Source organism: Phycodurus eques, chromosome 7 (assembly GCF_024500275.1).
Source record: "Phycodurus eques isolate BA_2022a chromosome 7, UOR_Pequ_1.1, whole genome shotgun sequence".
Taxonomy (NCBI): Eukaryota; Metazoa; Chordata; class Actinopteri; order Syngnathiformes; family Syngnathidae; genus Phycodurus; species Phycodurus eques.
Genome location: NC_084531.1, coordinates 14721419 through 14740667, shown reverse-complemented (window position 1 = coordinate 14740667; position 19249 = coordinate 14721419). Strand labels below are relative to the sequence as shown.

The 19249-nt window shown below is 40.8% G+C and overlaps 2 protein-coding genes across 3 annotated transcripts in view; one reads left to right on the top strand and one right to left on the bottom strand.

Moving 5' to 3' along the window:
* Nucleotides 1-19249, top strand: part of dhx36 (DEAH (Asp-Glu-Ala-His) box polypeptide 36) — a 32536-nt gene that overhangs the window by 10814 nt on the left and 2473 nt on the right. Inside the window, exons 14-26 of one of the 2 annotated variants that reach the window (XM_061682286.1) lie at nucleotides 1129-1184; nucleotides 1299-1363; nucleotides 1707-1850; nucleotides 2147-2264; nucleotides 4024-4122; nucleotides 4942-5115; nucleotides 5220-5306; nucleotides 5390-5473; nucleotides 5922-6021; nucleotides 6104-6194; nucleotides 8406-8526; nucleotides 10702-10854; nucleotides 11776-12053. In XM_061682286.1, coding sequence (XP_061538270.1) covers nucleotides 1129-1184; nucleotides 1299-1363; nucleotides 1707-1850; nucleotides 2147-2264; nucleotides 4024-4122; nucleotides 4942-5115; nucleotides 5220-5306; nucleotides 5390-5473; nucleotides 5922-6021; nucleotides 6104-6194; nucleotides 8406-8526; nucleotides 10702-10854; nucleotides 11776-12021 — 1538 coding nt within the window. In that variant the 3' untranslated portion in view covers nucleotides 12022-12053. Of the gene's footprint in view, nucleotides 1-1128; nucleotides 1185-1298; nucleotides 1364-1706; nucleotides 1851-2146; nucleotides 2265-4023; nucleotides 4123-4941; nucleotides 5116-5219; nucleotides 5307-5389; nucleotides 5474-5921; nucleotides 6022-6103; nucleotides 6195-8405; nucleotides 8527-10701; nucleotides 10855-11775; nucleotides 12310-19249 lie in introns of those variants that run through there. The other variant, XM_061682285.1, reaches the window with a different exon arrangement.
* LOC133405400 (rho guanine nucleotide exchange factor 26-like) overlaps nucleotides 12603-19249 on the bottom strand; it is a 39393-nt gene continuing 32746 nt past the window's right edge. Inside the window, exons 13-15 of the mRNA XM_061682287.1 lie at nucleotides 15982-16052; nucleotides 15751-15855; nucleotides 12603-14307 (exon numbers count right to left, since the gene is read on the bottom strand). Of these exons, the coding sequence (XP_061538271.1) occupies nucleotides 14165-14307; nucleotides 15751-15855; nucleotides 15982-16052 (319 nt within the window). The 3' untranslated portion in view covers nucleotides 12603-14164. The remainder of the gene's footprint in view (nucleotides 14308-15750; nucleotides 15856-15981; nucleotides 16053-19249) is intronic.

Here is a 19249-nt window from a genome sequence, read left to right as displayed (position 1 = left end):
GTTCAAAAAGTCAGTCAGTGCTCAGTAAGCAGTGCGATAGTTTAAAACAAAACAAAATAATGTGCGTGTATATAGTGGCGTTCGAATTGGCACCGTGTGCTTGACCCCCCCTTGGCTCTTAACTATTGTTTGTTTGTGCAAATAATTTTCTCTACAAATTGTTGTCGTCTATTTAAATAATTACTTTGATATTTTAAAATATAGATATATATTTTGTTGTTTATTTTTTAAAGTGCCATAAAGCAACAATTCTCCAAGTGGTCATGTACATGTTTGAAAAAAGGGTTATACAAATGTTATTTTATAGTATTGGGTTAAGTCAAGTCAACTGAAGGTTCTTTATGATTTTCTACATGAACAAATGTTAACTATTGCATTGTTTCTGCACAAAATCGAATCCTATCGAATAATCTTATCGCTCCCATACTGAACCGTATCATAACGGTCCGCCATCAAAGATATCGTTGTTGAATTTAATTGTAACCTGATGTATCTAGATACCAACCCTATTAGATAGGCTGTGTGAAGGGGCTTTAGACTGATGCAGTCTCTTATACAGTTAGGTTAAGAAGTCGGGGTTGAACAGACTAGTCGACAAGTTGACTTTACTCCTCCGCATAGAATCGAGATTTAAAGCTAGAAGTCGACCAATGGTTAATCGCGTTTTTGGCATCCTATCGGCCAATTCACAAAGGATTTTCATCTTGCCCGTCTGCTGCAGTCGCCGGACAATAACACTTGTGGAGCAGCAAAATGTCTGGGCAACACAGCACAGTCTTCATACATCTCTGCGGTTCAGAGAGTACAAAAATAAGATGGTTGTGGATTCGAATAGCAGTTAGCCTCATTAATTTCAGCTTTTTCCAATCATCGCTAGTCTTAGAATATTCTAGCAGCAGGAACTGTACTATAAGTGTATGGAAATATTTTACTGAAAATGAATTCTTCTTCTTAAATTCAAGCTTCAAGTCTACACTTCAATCACATCTTGTTTTATTAAAAATCCATTGTACATACTATGTAAAAAGTTGATGCCTATGCTGTAGTATGTAGCAGCAGCTCGACACAGCAGGTACAACTTGTATTCTGGCCTTACCAGCGCTGCTTTGTTTGTGCTTCCTGTTACAGATCGTTTTGTTATCATCCCACTGCACTCACTCATGCCGACGGTTAATCAGACGCAGGTCAGTATTTGCCGCCTCCGTCTCTCTCAACCCCTCGGACAAACGTCCAGCTTTATCGCCCCCCCCTCAATTTTGCCGGAATCCAATCTCAACTTCATCCTCCGCCCCTCCCAGGTATTCAAACGGCCTCCATCTGGTGTGCGAAAGATTGTGATTGCTACCAATATAGCTGAAACAAGGTAAGTGTAAAGTGTCTTGCTCAGACCTTTTGTTCAAGGCTTTCAACATCTTCACTTGTGTGAGTGCAAAGCAGTGGCTAATGATTAAGGACTGTGATATTGGCTTGAATGAGGCTGACTAACTGGAGATTTAGTCATGCACTCAAGCACAAATTCAAGAAGTGGCCCGTGCTCGCCAGTACTTCTTTAAAAATAGCTGCTAAATTTCCCCGAGGGCTCAATTTTATTTTCTACTCTAGTCAAAACCAAACATTTTCGAACAGCTTGCTTTGAAGTGATTTTCTGTCTGACTTCATTCCATTCCCATTTTCATCCCACACTTGCTCTACCCCACATCTCTCAGCATCACCATAGATGATGTTGTTTTTGTAATCGATGGAGGCAAGATCAAAGAAACCAACTTCGACACCAACAACAACATCAGCACCATGACGGCCGAGTGGGTGAGCCTGGCCAATGCCAAGCAGAGGAAAGGGCGCGCTGGCAGGTGCGTATGTATTTGCCTTTGTTTACTCACCGGGGCCATTTTATAGACGTTAGGGCCACTGTGATTACATCTGATGCCAATCTTACTTTTATCATCCCCATTTGTTTCCCAAAAGTCACTAAATGAGAATGTTTCCAGCTTCTGTTGGCTCTTTGTGACATCAAAGTGGAGCCAGGCCCAATTAGCGCAAGCTGCTTGCTGAGTGCAGTTTCGTGCCATTGATTCTCAATTAAGCTTTTTCTCTTCCCTGACTTTTTTTTTCACTTCTCCTCTCTGTTCTGCATGCATATGCATAGAGTGTGTCCAGGAAAGTGCTATCATCTGTATAATGGTCTCCGAGCCAGCCTTCTGGATGCCTACCAATTACCAGAAATCATGAGGACTCCGTTGGAGGAGCTGTGCCTGCAGATCAAGGTCTGTGACGTGTGCTCCAATCACAGGCAGACACCTCAGAGCACAAATCTTGAAGGATGCACTGAGTTGTTTGAAAGCCTTATTTTTCAACAGCGTGACACATTGAGGCCATGTCCATATTAACACATTTGAAATTCAATATTTTTTCCTGATGTGTTTTGGTTCTTATGTTCACAAGTAAACTGCATTTTAAATCTTTAGCCTGTTACACTACCTTTTGAAGTGAGAGTTTTCAGTTTTGTATAAATGGTATTGACACGGAAAGCTGTGTGGCCTAGTTGTTCCACTTGCGCAAGTACTGTAGTTTACGAAGCCCCTTTCACGCTGCCTGCAAAAGCTACAATTGTGTTGGCTATTTCTTCTGTTGCTGTCCTGTATAAATGGAACTAACACGTACAGAATGAGGTAACGAAGTCGGCCCGGCAGTTTCCTGGCTTCAGAGGTAGTATCAGAGTTGTAATACACCTGAATTGTCACCTGTGTGATATGTGAATGCCAGGGTGGCTGCACAGGGGTGTGAATACTTGACACGCCCTGGCATTTTGTGCTGAAAACAGAGATTTAGACTGGTCTTTGTTCTGTATAAATGGCACAAATATGGAATGGAGGGAAAATGTCATTCCACAAATATTCTACCTTCGACTGGAGCATCAAAAGGCCCTTTCACACTCTCTGGTCAAGCTGCGATGGTTTGATGGTCGCTGTTCTCCGTTAACAGCACAGACACAGAAAGGGGGCTACTAAGTTGTTTCTTAAATTATTTACCTTCAGAGGTAGGTTTACACTACCCCTTCAGGCCAAGATTTATATGCTTTTTTTCAGGGTTTTGTATATACGGCAGGAACATGAAATGGGGATTTTAAGTTCATTCATTAATTTATTGCCTTTGGAGCTTGTATCAGCCCCTTTTACACTGTTTGTTAAATTCAGAATTTTCAGATGTTTTTCTTTAGCAACTGTTCTGTAAATGACACTGACACAGAATGGGGGGATAAAGATACTCACTTTTCCTGCCCTGTTGTATATTTAGCTGCCTTTTTCTCTTGGTGGCTGAGCTGTATGAATGGCACAGACACGCAATGTTTTTTCCACTGAGATTCAACCTTTGGAGGTAGTTTCAGAAGCCCCTTGGGGTTAGGATTACCCCTTGCCTGTGAAATCTGCCATTTTTCTCGGTTTTTACCCATGTCGTTGTATAAACGGCACCAAGGCGTAATGGGATGATAAAGTTGACCCAATAACATTGTTGTCTTTGTGCCTTTTCAAGAAAGAACTGTATTCAGGCATCGGATTGGCTGAAATGGCCTTGCAGATTTTGGAGCGCATGTGAATGTTTTCATGCTAAGATTTTCCATTTTATCTCAGACTTGGTGAAACAAAATTGCACTTAGCATAAAGGACTCAGTGCTCACACTGGAGGAGGCGAGGTCGTCGCCTCTTCAGCGATGGCTTGCCATTTATTTCTACCATCCTCTTCGCAAAGCCTCACTGCCTCAGCGCATGCTAATGGTACATGAAGGCAAAGATCACTCCAATCGAGTGTTTGCGATGGCGGCTTTATTGAGTGTTTTTAATGTTGTACTTCAGGTTCAGCGTCAAGGTGTATGAGTATGTTTTTACAGTGAAACCAGCAGGTGAGTGGCGGACTTAATGTGTCCGCTTGCACGCAGGAGTAATACAAGAAATGTGATTTTAGTCTTTTATTTGTATCAGTCAGACAGTATATTGGTGTGTGACAGGTTTTGTACTCTCTGTTCAGATATTGAAACTTGGGGGCATTGCTCACTTCCTGCAGAAAGCTCTGGACCCTCCCACTGAAAAGGCTGTGAATCTGGCCATAAAGAACCTCAAAGACCTGGTAAGAATTCAAGGTTGGAGTCGACAAACAACGATTTGTCAGTCTTTTGAGCTGGAAATGTTGCAACTGAATTGATGCTCTCAAGAGGAGAGGTCATAAAAGCTAAGTTGAAGATAAAAAAAAAAAAAAAACTAATTTTGGTTAAAAATATTCAAAAACCCCTGCAATCTATTTCCAATTTCAGTGTGCCCTCCGGGGTTTAGTAGTATGCAAAACATTCTTATTAAGACCTTTTAAATGTATTAAATTGAATTTTACAAGGCCATAATTATCCTCCCCCCCCCCCCCCCCCCCTAATTTTATTTGACCCTTTGTGGGAGTTAATTTAAAGTTATGGTGATCATTCTCTATCTGGTCAACATAAGCCAAAGTCGTTACTACTTAAATTCGGTTATATTGTACAATCAGTTTTATCAGTGTAGGGAAAAAGTTTAAAACTCAATGTCGGGTTGATTTAAAACAACAACAACAAAACTAGTGAAAAGATAATATAAGGTATTACATTTGTGTATCTACTGTACCCAGGATTTCCATCCCTCCCCAACAAAGCTTTTTATGTCTGCTACAGTATTTGAGAAACTTGCTTAAATATTAAATTATGTTGTTTGTTAGCATTCCATTTAATTGTTGTTACAATGTTTTTATAAAGTACAATATTATAGATTTGATTAAAAGACATTACAAAAAACATTGTAAAGTGTTTTAAGTTACGACATGATCATGGAACTTTTATTGCAAGCCACCGCTGCATACAAGCAGTTAATAAAATCTATTAACACCCAGCTGAGTTCAACATTTGCGTCTTTTCCTTGGTGTCAGAACGCCTTGGATCATTCGGAGAACCTAACGGCGCTGGGTTTCCACCTGGCTCGCCTGCCCGTGGAGCCTCACATTGGAAAGCTCATCCTGTTCGGAGCGCTGCTAGGCTGCCTCGACCCCGTGCTCACCATCGCCGCCTCCCTCAGCTTCAAAGACCCTTTCTTCATACCCCTGGTAGGTCGCCACTTCTCACACATGATAGCAGCAGCAGCAGGAACAGTACACGTGCCACATGGTTACATGATGATCACACTATCCCGTGACTTCCTGCCTCTCAGGGCAAAGAGTTGATGGCAGACAAGAGGAGGAAAACACTGTCCAACAACTCCAAAAGTGATCACCTCACTGTGGTCAACGCTTTCCAGGTAGTAGAGCAGATCATGGCTCTGTTTGCTGTATGTGATACACAAATCAAGCCGTCTTCACTTGTCGTCCATCGATTGGTCAGGGCTGGCAGGAAGCTAAACAGCGTGGCGGCCGGTGCGAGCGGGAGTTCTGCTGGGACAACTTCCTGTCTGGCAACACACTCCAGGTGATCTCAGTAAAATGCTTTTATTTTTTATCTAATTTTATTGTTATTATTTGTATTCTTTAAGAATTTCTTAATTGTATTTTATTTAATTAATTTGTATTTTAAATATTGGTATTCTATTAATATTTTTTGGGGCATTTTGGATTGTCTTATTTTTAAGGCATGATCGCATCATAGCAATTAAATATTTTGACTTATTTTGTTGATTTCTAGCCTTTTTGCAGACTGGATTTCCTTGTCAAATATTTTTCCAAAAATCGACGTAAAATTTTTTTTGTGTCTAATTAATTATGGCCTTTTTGCTGGAAATGACTTTCTTCTTGTCCAACGTGCCTTCTGTTGCTTTGACATGTGCTTAACAGCGTCCAAAATGTAGTGCTTGTGTGTGCACGTCGTAAACTCATGTCTACCTATTACGTGCGTCCTTGGTCCTCTCTTTGTCATTTAGATGTTGCACAACATGAAGGGCCAGTTTGCTGAACATCTCATGCACGCAGGCTTCGTCAGCAGCAAGGACCCTAAAGACCCCAACTCTAATGTCAACTCAGGTGGATAGACGGGAGGAGCCGTCTTAATATTTATTTAAATGATGGTGTGTTCAGTTTTAAGTAAAAAGGACGTCTCCCTTAGACAACGAGAAATTGATCAAAGCGGTGATCGTAGCTGGCCTGTATCCTAAAGTCGCCATGATCCGACCATCACACAGCAAAAAGAGACCTGGGTGAGCAAAATTATTATTGTTCATCTCCATAGAAAGTTTATTGATGTTGTTGTCATCGCTTCCAAAGTTCTGACGCTCTAACACTTTCACTTATGTTTTATGCAGTCTTTAATAAGTCGTTATTTCACAACCAAACCAGACAGTCGAGCTAAGAGCAGATTGTTCCCTGCTGTCAATACAATGATTTCGTCTGGCTCACACTGCGCCGTTTGGAACGTGGCCGTCTGAATTGCTCTCCTGACAGTTGTGCTTCCCTCTTAGTCACACTGGCAGGAGCTAAAAGCTTAAAAAACAAACAAAAAAAAATAGACAAATGATCCAGCAGCATTCTAATGAAATGCAAAGTTAGTTTGCCTTTACAAATAGTCTAACTAGAATAATACTCCATCTGACTGTTCACAGTTCAATTTAAGCCCTGTATGAACAGTGCTATCTGCTGGTGCTGATTAGTCACTTCACCACGTTTCTCCAATGCAAGTGTACTGTAACAGGACAAAAAGATGACGTTTAAATGAAAGATAAATACAAGATAAGACTATAATTTTTCTAAAATTATTTGTTTATTTGTTTGGAGTCACATTTTATTCAGTACCTTTTATTAAAAAATTGGTATCTTTATGTTCATATTTTCAGCCTTTTGGATTTTCTTATTTCTGGGGTTGGGCATTGTTTGAATTTGAGCAATTTTTGTTCCGATTCCGGTTCCTTATTTCAACTACGGTTCCAAACGATTCTCGATTCCGATTGTTTTAGTGGGCTGGGTCGAAAAAGTTTGCATGGTTTAAATAAAGGGTGTCTAAATTATGAACATCCATTTTCTTAGCAGACCGCAGCATAGACTAAAATGAACATTTGACTCAGGGCTTCTTTATAACTAGTATCAGTATCAAACATATGACCTATCAGGCAATGTTTGTGGACTGTGGAACTAACCCAATTGACTTATTTTTTAGTAATGAATGTTTCAGCTAAAAGTTAAATATAGGGTTGTTAAAATCGTTATTTGGGACTGTTTTATCACGTCAAATGGTTCATATGTGCACGTTTGAACTTGATTTCCTGTTTTAAGCTTGTAGACTTTTATTTTGAACAGTATGCACTGGAACTCACCATTTTGGCACGGAAAGTACCTTCACACGGCACTGGTGATTTAAAAAAAAAAAAAAAAAAAAGCTTTAATGGATGGCGCCAAATGCGATAAAACGTTGATTCCTTACCCACCCCGGTGAGGCACAAGGTTGGTGTTTGTGATACTGTGAGACGTTTATGGGAATTATGTCCCAATTTGTCGTGATGTAAATTGCTAATAAGGTGAAGTTTTAGCTCAATTTTAAGCTTTTTCTTTCTGTCAACTGCTCTTACGTTGGTTTGAAGACCTAAATAAATGCTAAAAACCATCAGTGCAAAAGTGCAACCAACCGTTTACCTTGTTAGCTGCCTTAATGTTGGCATGGATGTATTTTTTATTGTTTCACTCACACAATTGACTGAGAGTTGACTTCATTTAAGCGCTCAGTCTACACTAAGCGCTCAGTGTAGACTGAGGCTCAGAGCAGGAGGGAGCACGACAGACTTCTACACATTGTGAAAGCCGCCTTTGCACAATATCATTTTATTCCAAGTCTTGCACTGACAAAGTTATGACACACTTTTGTACGCCGCCACCGGCGCTCGGCACAAGCACGTCTTCATGTGCGTTCTTCTTTGTTGGTTTTCGCCACTTCTTCTTCGGGCTGGCGGACTAGGCATCGAACCGAAATCTTTTAATTTGAACGATTCTGGGAGAACGTTCCGGTTCCAGTTGGTTCTCGATTCTCAGTGTCTAACCCTACTTATTTCAAAGGCGTAAGAATATTTTAAATGAATTACATTTTTTTTTTCATATTTGTAATGTTTGTTTGCTGTCACATTGCACACCAATATCTATAAAGTTGTGTTCATAAGTTTACACACCCTGGCGGAATTTGTCAAATATTGCCAATTCTTTTGACAGAACAGGGACCGTCTCACTTTTTTCTTCATTGTTACAAAACACTGTGTAATGATAATTTTAAAATAGTGTTTTGCCTGATTATTTAAAGAATTGTACACATCTTACAAATTCTGCTTGCGTATGTAAACTTCTAGGCACAACTGTACATTAATTTTGGATTATTTTTATGACATGTTATCTCCAATAACGACACACACACATTGCGTTATCTCGTGCAGGGTGAAAGTGTACACTCAGCATGACGGGAAGGTGTGTATCCACCCCAAGTCTGTCAACTACGAGGAGACCAACTTTAACTACACGTGGCTCATCTATCACCTCAAAATGAGAACCAGCAGCGTAAGTAACACTATTATCTGCCTTTGCTTTTTATATAGAACCCAGGGAAGGTGGGATTTTGCCACAACTGACAGGGATACAGCATCCACCTTTATGGTGGATGCTGTATCTTTATGGTTTTTATATCACATAACCTGGCACTTGAGCAGGGTTGTGTAGACTGTTCATATCCACTGTAATATCCACGTGTGATGTGGTGTGTTAATAAAACAGTTGTTGTATAGTGACAATTGCTTTCACTGTGACGGAGTGGGAGATTTCAGTTGTTAAACTGAAAATCAACCATTGTCCCGGCATTGTGGGTTTCCTTTACACAGGCTCCTTTTTTATGGGTCAGAAGCCTCTTTTACACAGATCCTGCCAAACTGGCCCATCAAAATAATAATAAAAAAAGAAATAAATGAAAAAGACTGGCATTTGTTCTGCTTTTGCCTTTTATCCAAAATGCATCTGGGGGAAACATTGCAGAATACCTTTACACACAAGTGTCGTCCCACAGAAGGCAGAAAATTGCCGTTTTGTACAGGGAAAACGCCATGATGTGACCTATACAATACTCGTCAGGAGGCAACAGTTTCAACACACCAGGTTGGGTGAAAAAGATTAACACGCCTGTCCCAATGGTGCAGAAAACAACAGTGGACTTTGTCGCCACGTCCTGTTTATATTAAAAAAAAAGTGGGAAATGCCAGCTTTTCAAAGCAGTGTAAAATGCTGAAGTGTCTGTGGTCTTTGAAGCACTAGTGTGTTTGAGAGACAGTTGAAAGGCGGTTTTAATCAAATATTCATTCGGACGAAAGGCCGACCTTTAACCACTCGCTCTTCTGAGACGGCGCCAAAAGCAGCGGACACACACACACACACACACACACGCTTAAGAGGTGGGTGAGAGCGCGTGTGTGTGTGCTTGTGTGTGTCATCAATTGTACTTTCATGTGATCTTTTGATCTTGCTCCCCTCTTCTCGTGTATTTTAAGCACTGAAAAGTGTGAGGCTATCAAGGTCACACACCCACAGAGAGGCAGAGAAGGGTGACAATGACGTTACGGTGTGCTGATGCGTTAGTCCCCTGCGGGCTGTCACGTTCCTATCTCATGGGGCCGATGCGGCCGTCTCCACTTTTTTATTTTTTATTTTATTGTGCTGTATTTGTCACTCAGCTTCCAGGATGAAATGCGCTTCCCTTGAATGCAGACTGCCTCTCAAGCAACCTTTTGGAGTTTTATTTATTACTTGTGCCAAGCAGTACATCTGCAACATCCTGTCCTTTTTGTGATCAAAAGCACTGTGAATTTTACAACTCACCTTTGGTTGAGAATCAGTACATTAATAAACTCTAATCATAAATCAAACCCCAGCAACTAAACCCTAAACCCCAACCCTGAGCCCTAACGACTAGCCGCTATCTAAACCTCTAGACACTATCCTCGCCATAATCCTGACTCTAACCTTAACTCTACCCTTAAACTCTAGACCCAAATCTAACCTTAATCTCAAATCCTAACCCCAAATTAGGGCTTGGCGATGATAATAGAAATTTAATTTAAATTCCATTTTAGCTTCTCGCGATCATTAAAACGTTATAATCGAAGAAAAATGATTAATGGGCCGCGGCGTGGTTTGTGTATGCAAGTTCCTGCGTTGTAAACGCACCGTTTTGCTTGTAGCAAATGTGTGACGTATGTTATTCTACCATCCCTGAGCGTGCTTTAAGCTTTTTATTGACACCCCAATTGGAGTTTACTGTAAAACTAAATGCACAACAAAAATAATTACACACATTGTATATTTAAATACAAGACACACATTGGTTTCGAATAGCCAGCTTGATGCTTAACCCTATTGACAGGCTAACACACATTGTTTTCAAATAGCCAGCGTAATGCTTAACCCTATTGACAGGCTAGCTAACATTAGCATTAGATCATGAGAGGGGTTTACTTTCAAATAACGAATATTTACACACAAGCGCTGTAGTGACACATGCAGACATTCTTCCTAATCTGTGAAAAAAGAGTTTAATGAAATTTTATTGCGACTTTCTTCTCCTCTTGTTTTAGCTTACTGTAATATGCAACTCCGTGCATGCATTGCACTACACTGCCCCCAAGAGGCCAAGGCACGTACAGCAGGCCCAGTCAGGCTGCGTGTGTCACACTTTCTGTGCCTCCTCAGATCTTCCTGTACGACTGCACCGAAGTCTCCCCCTTCTCTCTGCTCTTCTTTGGTGGCGACATCACCATCCAAAAGGACGATGACCAGGAGACCATCGCCGTGGACAAGTGGATCGTCTTTAGGTCGCCGGCGCGCACTGCTCATCTCGTCAAAGTAAGTACATTCTAATTTAGGACCAGTCAGTTACATTTATTGAATTACAGTTTATTCATATAGTTTCATTAAAATGAATGTATTCATTTTTATTCATTCGGTTTTTTACCTTTAGTATTTGTAGGGACCTAGCCCTGTCTCGGATAACGAATATCTGTTGGTAATTGATGCCTTATCCCAAAAGGTGTATAGTTGTTTATAGATTGCCACAAGATGGCGGCAACGCACAAAATGAATCTCCTCAACTCATGTCAACATAGTTCCTTGCCACCAAGTTGCCACAACATAATGCCACAGGAATAGTTTGTATATTAGACATGGCTTTGGCCTGGGCACAGAAGTGTGATTTATAGCAAATAATAGGAGGATTGGTTCTCCACCCCCCAAAAAATGGTAATCGATGAAACCACAAATCCCGAATAAGCAGGGAACATGGAATTGTCAATCATAAAATAAAATTGAATTTAGCTGTAAATCATTTGAGCACAAGTGGTAGAAACACATGCAGACAGAGCATAAAACAGTACTCACAGACATATATTCGCTATCTTTGAAAAATGGCTAGTATTACTGCAGCTTAGTCACAGTGGTCTTCCTCGTGTTACATTATCAAATCTAAGTTTAATGTAAGTGTAATCAGTCTGTCTTTTACTGGCCCCTGGTGGCCAAAGGCTGCACACCAGCGGCGTGTTTATGGAACGAAGTAAACTTGCAAGTCAAGGCACCACTGTATAACTTTTATCGAAGAGATTGACCTGGCCCTTCTCTTTGTTAAAATGTGACTCCTGAGCAAAATAGTTTGTCTAAAACCATCTAATGTGTACACAGTGTCCAAGGTTGGTAATCATTTGGAGGATTCGCCATGAAAAAGGCGGCGCTCATTGCTGCTTGCAGTTTTAATTCTCATCATCCTTCCTCCAGAGTCTAAAACAAGAGTTGCATTCTCTGCTGGCGGACAAGATCCGCAGGCCGGCCCCCGTGGACTGGAAGAACCGCCAATCCAAAGACTGTGCCGTCATCACAGCCATCATCGACCTCATCACTACGCAGGAGACGATGACTACGACGGCGGGGGCTCAGGGCGCCGGCAGAGGCCACGGCAGGACGTGGACCCCCAGAGGACAACACATTTACTTCAATGACGACGACAGTGACGACGACAATTAGCTTGGGACGACACCTGAGAGGAGGAATCACAGGTCAGTCGGCCTATTTATTGACAAACCACCCAACGTTTGGTAATTTCTTGCCAGGTGGACTGTAAGGAGTGAAAGCAGGAATTTTTTTTGCATTCAATTTGAATGATCACCTGCATCGCACAGTTTATAAAGCACATCATGTAACAGCCTGCATCTCCCCAGTATTCACCTTAAACATTGCATTTACAATTAGCAAAACCGTTCATCCAATGTGTAAATGTTATGACAATATGAAATAAAGTTGTCTTCATCAGTGTTTGCCAGACATTTTTAAGCTCAGTACCCTACTTTTTCAGGTCCTTACATAGTCCGTTGCCATAACAGCCTCATATACTGTACGCAAACCAGGGCTGTGCGATAGAATGTAATTTTCTTAATAGTGAATGAGGCCCATCGTCTTTTCTCATGTAGAGTTGTACAGGTGAGGCAACGCGACCTCTGTGAAATATTTGCCGCTTGGAAGCACATACCTCAGGTCAAAAGTCGTTCCGCTGTACAACAAAGCTAAGAAGTTGCGTGTCTGCTTGGTGATCAATAAGTCATATCCTCAATAGGTCAACAATTGAGCTTTTATTATTTATGCTTGATGTGACATAGAATCACTGGACACTTCATTAGGTACACCTGTACAGTCTAAAACACCAAATCCAAAGAACGGTATAAAGAAATTCTGCCAATATTTCTTTTGGGGAATTTACACTAGAAGTCCAAAGAGCTCATGCTTTTGAATGAGAAAATGGTTCCAAAATGTGGACGCCGACTAAGCAAGTTTCTACATTGTATCGTATTTAGAAAACATAAAAATTTGAGACGACATATTTACATATAGTACACAACTGAATTACAAGTAAAGGAAATTCATGCTCAGAAGTAGAAATCTTGGGGGTTTGAGTGCCAAGGATTTTACCTTAGCCAGACCCTCACGGTCACGACAGATGTCCTCGTTTTCTGTGAGAGCAGCATCACACAAGTTCATGCGTCACACGGAGGGTGTGAGTGTGTTAATAATGTCAATGTGTGTGGGTGTGTGTATGCATTTTGTGACACGATGTGTCTTATTTTAAAAAGTGCTTTCAGCTTTTAACAAATAGCATTTTCTCTTTCATAATTACCTCCTTACAACATGACCTAAACAGACAAAAGTATTGTAACACACCTAATAATCAATTATTTACTTAATTGATCCTATGACGCAATATTAGTGGCACACACTGAGCTATATTTGTGCTTGGGCATTCGCAAATTCAGCTATTTGCAGATTTTATTTATTTTTTGGCTTCCGGGGAACTATCCTCCATTATACCAAAAACTCAACTACTCGCTGTTTTTGTTCATCTTGCTGCCAAGGAACTATATTGAAGTGAACTGTGGAGCTTCATTTAGATAAAAGTAGTGCTTTGCCGCCATCTTGTGGGATCTTGGTACCGAGGAACTACTACTAGTCAGTTCAAAAGCTTTATTTAGACACAAGTAGAGCTTTGCCACAATCTTGTGGCATCTACCGGCCATTCTAAACATTTTTAAAGGAGAGGAGGCATTGCAGACTTTTTCCATTTGCACGAGGACTCGGTCACTATCGCTGCATAACAATATAATGTATGACTATTTATGGAGAAATGCAGCAAAATGGCAGGGGGAGGAACTTGTAGATTACATAGCTCAACATGGACGCACACAGCATTGTGGAGCTACCATATAGCCCACTGATCATCTTGACTACAGTGCGGGGAACTCATTTCCAACACATGGTCAGACTCCACACATCTGTTGACATGACTCAGTCAGTGCTGCTGTTTTGCCTTGCAACAGAGTTCAAGCATTAACAGCTAACTCGTTGTCTGTTTCTATGAACTGAGGTAATTTCAGTAATTACCTGGAGGAGTGAATATTCAGGCGGTTCATATTTGAGGGAGGCTGTAATGCCCTGGTGTCCCAATACGTTTTGCCCTGATAGTGTACGTGTATTTTAAGTTCTGCTTTTTTCAGGAGACCTTGAAGGCATCGAGTTGATGACACCTTTGCAAAGATCTAAGAGTCATTCATGAGATATCAGCCATCTTATGTCCTCTTGGTTATTTATGGGCACCGAGGACTAATGTCATGAGTTCACGTCACACGTTGGTCTCCAAACCCTGCAGGCGGTCCATCCTCTGCATGTTGCGCTCGATGGTGGCCTGGCACGTGATGGGCTCGGCGCACTCTGCCAGGAACCAGCCGCGCTCACCGTCACGCAGACGCTCGCCCTCGTGCCAACCTGGCAGAACGGCAGAGGGACACCTCAGTTCAGTGAGCGTCAAAGGATCAACATCTGTGCCTTTTTATTATTTTTGCAACACTTATTCCAAAAGTCCTCATCAACCTACCTACCTAGTGAATCAACATACCATGCTAAATTACTAACCTACCTACCTAAAAAAATATTCCCCCTGAATGAATCAACGCTATCATCTGCTCTACCTACTTACCCATCTAAACTACCGCCACCCTACCTAATTAATTGTTTCTTTTATTAATCTGCCTACCTACCAACCTAATCAATTTACCCACATACCTCATGAATCAACATACTTGCATACCTACCTAATGTACTCACCTATCTACCAAATCACTCTATCCACCTACGTAATCTACCTACCTAATTTCCCTACCCACCTAATGAATCTACTTACTTAACTGTATCTGCAAACATTTATCTACCTACCTAGAATTTACCGAACTAAGTAACCTACTTGCCTACCTAATGAATCAACCTACCTACATACGTACTTAACAATTTACCTACCTAACTAATCAACCTGTCTACATATCATATATGCCTACCTAATCAACCTGTCTACCTACCTACTTACCCAATTAATCAACCTACCTAATCTGCTTGCTTCCCTAGTTAATCTACCTGCCTACCTACCTAATCAATTCACCTAGCTACCTCATCTATTTCCATACAGTACATATTTACCATTTAACCTAATCTACATGAATCAATCTACCAGATGAACCTATACGCTACCAACTTACTTACTTTCTTATTTACCGAACTAATAACCTACTTAACCTCCCAATTAATAACCTCCCTACCTAATCTGCCTACTGTATGTATGTTCGTACCAATTTACATACCAACCTAATCTACCAAATGAAACCTGCCTATTACCGACCTACTTGCCTCCCTCTTTTCCTAATTAACCGACCTACCTACTAACTACACCTACCTAATTTACCCGCACCTACAGTACCTACCTAATAGTACATTCATCTACCAAATGAACCAACCTAATAAATTAATCTACCTAGCTACGTATTTGTCTACCTACCAACCAACCAACCTACCTACCCACCTAATGAACCAACGTACCAATTACTTAATGGCGCAACCTACCTACCAATCAACCAGCCAAATTATTCAAAAATTGCCTGTACAGTTAAAGGTTTTATGATGGCCAGTTTGACCCTGGAAAAGTTGATTTCAGATTATTTCATTTGTTTCCAATGGGAGAAACAGTTTTTGAATCCTAACAAGTTGGAGGTTCTACTGTATTTTTGTCTCTTTAATAATCAAGACATCTTGTTCTGTGAACATGAAAGTCTCATTGCCGTGGATCCCAATTGGGGGGAGCGGGAGGGGGGGCATTGTTTAGGATGTCACATGTATCAGACACACAAATACAAATATTATTACTATAGTGTAGTTTCTTACCATCCTCTACAGTCTGTGAGACGAGCACAACGTCAGCAACCTGCAGTGACAACTCATCCGGCTGCTTGGCTGTGTACGTTCTGATCACCTCCACCTGCATGGCGTCTTCAACGACAGCAACAACAACACCACCACACACACACACACTTTATTCAGAAAGACCCCTTTTGGACACAACATGTAACCACGTGCGTTTTGGCCAACGGCCTCACGGGGGCGCAATTGTCTTACTGGTCCTATCCTGACTCTTGTCTTTGTTGACGTTGTGGCCCAAGGCGCTGATCCACCGAGCACGTTCGTTCCTAAAAACACACAAAAAAGCTATTTTTGTGTCAACTTTGAAACAATTAGTCAACTGGACACAACAATAGATACAAGTTCATCATTTTTGACCCACTTCAACCCTCCTGCTACGTTTGTTTCACGGGTCAATGTGACCTACTTTAATGTAAAAAAAAAAAATAAATAAAATGAAAAATTCAAAAGAAAAGGTAAAAATATATGGATAGAAAAATAAACCAACAAAAATCAGGCATGCATTAAAAGTTTCGTGATTTAAAAAAAAAAAAAAAAGTTGAAGCATAACCAGGAGGTTGTTGAGTCTGTAGATGTCAACTTTTTCCCAAAATAAATGTACATATTTATATGCACAAATTTATTTCAGAGAACATTAGGAAACATATCTGCATGTATGAAACTAAATAAATAAAAATAACAATAAATGAACGGGCGGCATGGGGGACGACCAGTTAGCACATCTACCTCGCAGTCCTGAGGACCCGGATTCAAATCTTGCCTCGCCTGTGTGGAATTTGCATGTTCACCCCACCTGCAAGGGTTTTTTCCCGGGTACTCCCGTTTCCACCCACATTGCAAAAACAAAACAAAACTAATTGGAGACTCCAAATTGCCCGTAGGTGTGAGTGCTAATGGTTGTTTATTGGCCCTGCGATTGGCTGGCAACCAGTTTAGGGTGTACCCCGCCTCCTGCCCGCAGTTAGCTGGGATAGGCGCCATCACGCCCGTGACTCTAGGGAGGATAAGCGGTACGGAAAATGGATGGATGATATATATACGGTGCTGTGAAAAAGTATTTGCCCCCTTCTCAAATTCTTCTTTTTTGCAGAGTTGGCCCACTTTAATATCATCAAACCAATGTAAATATCAGACCAAGATAACCCATGTAAACATAAAATGCAGTTTTTAAACTGTGATTTTATTTACAACCCCAATTCGAATGAAGTTGGGACATTGTGTTAAACAAATAAAAACAGAATGCAATGATTTGCAAATCATGTTCAACCTATATTTAATTGAATATACTACAAAGACAGTATATTTAATTTTCAAACTGATAAACTTGATTGTTTTTAGCAAATAATCATTAAATTAGAATTTTATGGCTGCAACACGTTCCCAAAAAGCTGGGACAGGTGACAAAAAAGACTGAGAAAGTTGAGGAATGCTCATCAAACACCTGTTTGGAACATCCCACAGGTGAACAAGCTAATTGGGAACAGGTGGATTGGGTATAAAATGAGCTTGCCCAGTCATTCACAAGCAAAGATGGGATGAGGTTCACCTCTTTGTGAACAAATGCGTGAGAAAATAGTCGAACAGTTTAAGGACAATGTTCCACAACATACAATTGCAAGGAATTTAGGGATTTCATCATCTACGGTCCATAATATCATCAAAAGGTTCAGAGAATCTGAAGATGTCACTGCATGTTAGCGGCAAGGCCGAAAACCAATATTGAATGCCCGTGACCTGCGATCCCTCAGGCGCCACTGCATCAAAAACCGACATCAATGTGTAAAGGATATCACCACATGGGCTCGGGAACACTTCAGAAAACCAATGTCAGTAAATACAGTTCGGCGCTACATCCGTAAGTGCAACTTGAAACTCTACTATGCAAATAGTAGTATCAACAACACCCAGAAACGCCGCCGGCCATCCTTCGCCATCTAAAAACTGCATTTTATGTCTTCTTGGGTTATTTTTGTCTATTTACATATATACACGGCACAGTGTGCGTATATGTATAAATATTACGTTTTTGTTTTGTTTATCCATTCGTCACAATTGTATCTTGTGTTGATTGTTTTGTTTTCTGTGTATGTTCAATAAACACAATGAAAATATATTTAAAAAAGTATTTAGTCAGTTCTCCCACTTAAAAAGATGAGAGAGTCCTGTAATTTTCATCATAGGTATACCTCACCTATGAGAGACAAAATGAGGAAAGAAATCCAGAAAATCACTGTCTGATTTTTAATGAATTAATTGGCAAATTATTGTGGAAAATAAGTATCTGGTCACCTACAAACAAGCAAGATTTCTGGCTCTCACAGACCCGTAACTTCTTCTTTAAGAGGCTCCTCTGTCCTCCACTCGTTACCTGTATTAATGGCACCTGTTTGAACTCATTATCAGCATAAAAGACACCTGTCCACAACCTCAACCGGTCACACTCCAAACTCCGCTATGGCCAAGACCAAAGAGCTGTCAAAGGAAGCCAGAAACCAAATTGTAGACCTGCACCAGGCTGGGAAGACTGAATCTGCAATAGGTAAGAACCTTGGTATGAAGAAATCAACTGTGGGAGCAATTATTAGAAAATGGAAGACCTACAAAATCACTGCTAATCTCCCTCGATCTAAATACTTTTTTGCCCCACTGTGTATATATATGTATAGTATATATGTGCATGATACTGTGACTGCATTAAGAAAAAAATACGTTAAAATGAAGTAACAATTGCACAAATTTCATAAAACTGATTTAAAATCGCGGGAACGGTGGACGAGTGGTTAGCGCAATGGCCTCACAGTTCTCCGGACCGGGGTTCAGATCCCGGCCCCGCCTGTGTGGCGTTTGCAAGTTCTCCCCGTGCCTGCGTGGGTTTTCGCCGGGCACTCCGGTTTCCTCCCACATCCCCAAAACATGCATGGTAGGTTAATTGAAGACTCTAAATTACCCTTAGGTGTGAATGTGTGCGCGAATGGTTGTTCGTTTCTATGTGCCCTGCGATTGGCTGCCGACCAGTTCAGCGTGTGCCCGCCTCTTGCCCGAAGATAGCTGGGATAGGCTCCAGCACGCCCGTGACCATTGTGAGGCTAAAGCGGTACAGAAAATGGATTAAAATCTGGTTCAAATATTTATAAATTTTTGCCAAGCTAGCCACAACCCACCTCTTGAGAAACGCAGTACAAACGGAACAAAGCTTCTTATTCTATTTTGTCATGCGTCATACTTCTGGGTGTATCTAATATTTTGGAGACCTATTTTAGCTTCCTGCGTATGAAGAATATTAGAACCACACAACAACAATAACACCTGTTATTAAAAAATGGGCATTATATCTTTAATAACAGATTTTATTCCAGTATTAGATGGTACAGGTATACCTAATAAAGTGTCCATTGAGAGGTACAACCGAATGGGCCTCATTGAGTGGATTTGAGCGGCTCAGCAGGTTTTGAGATAATGGGTG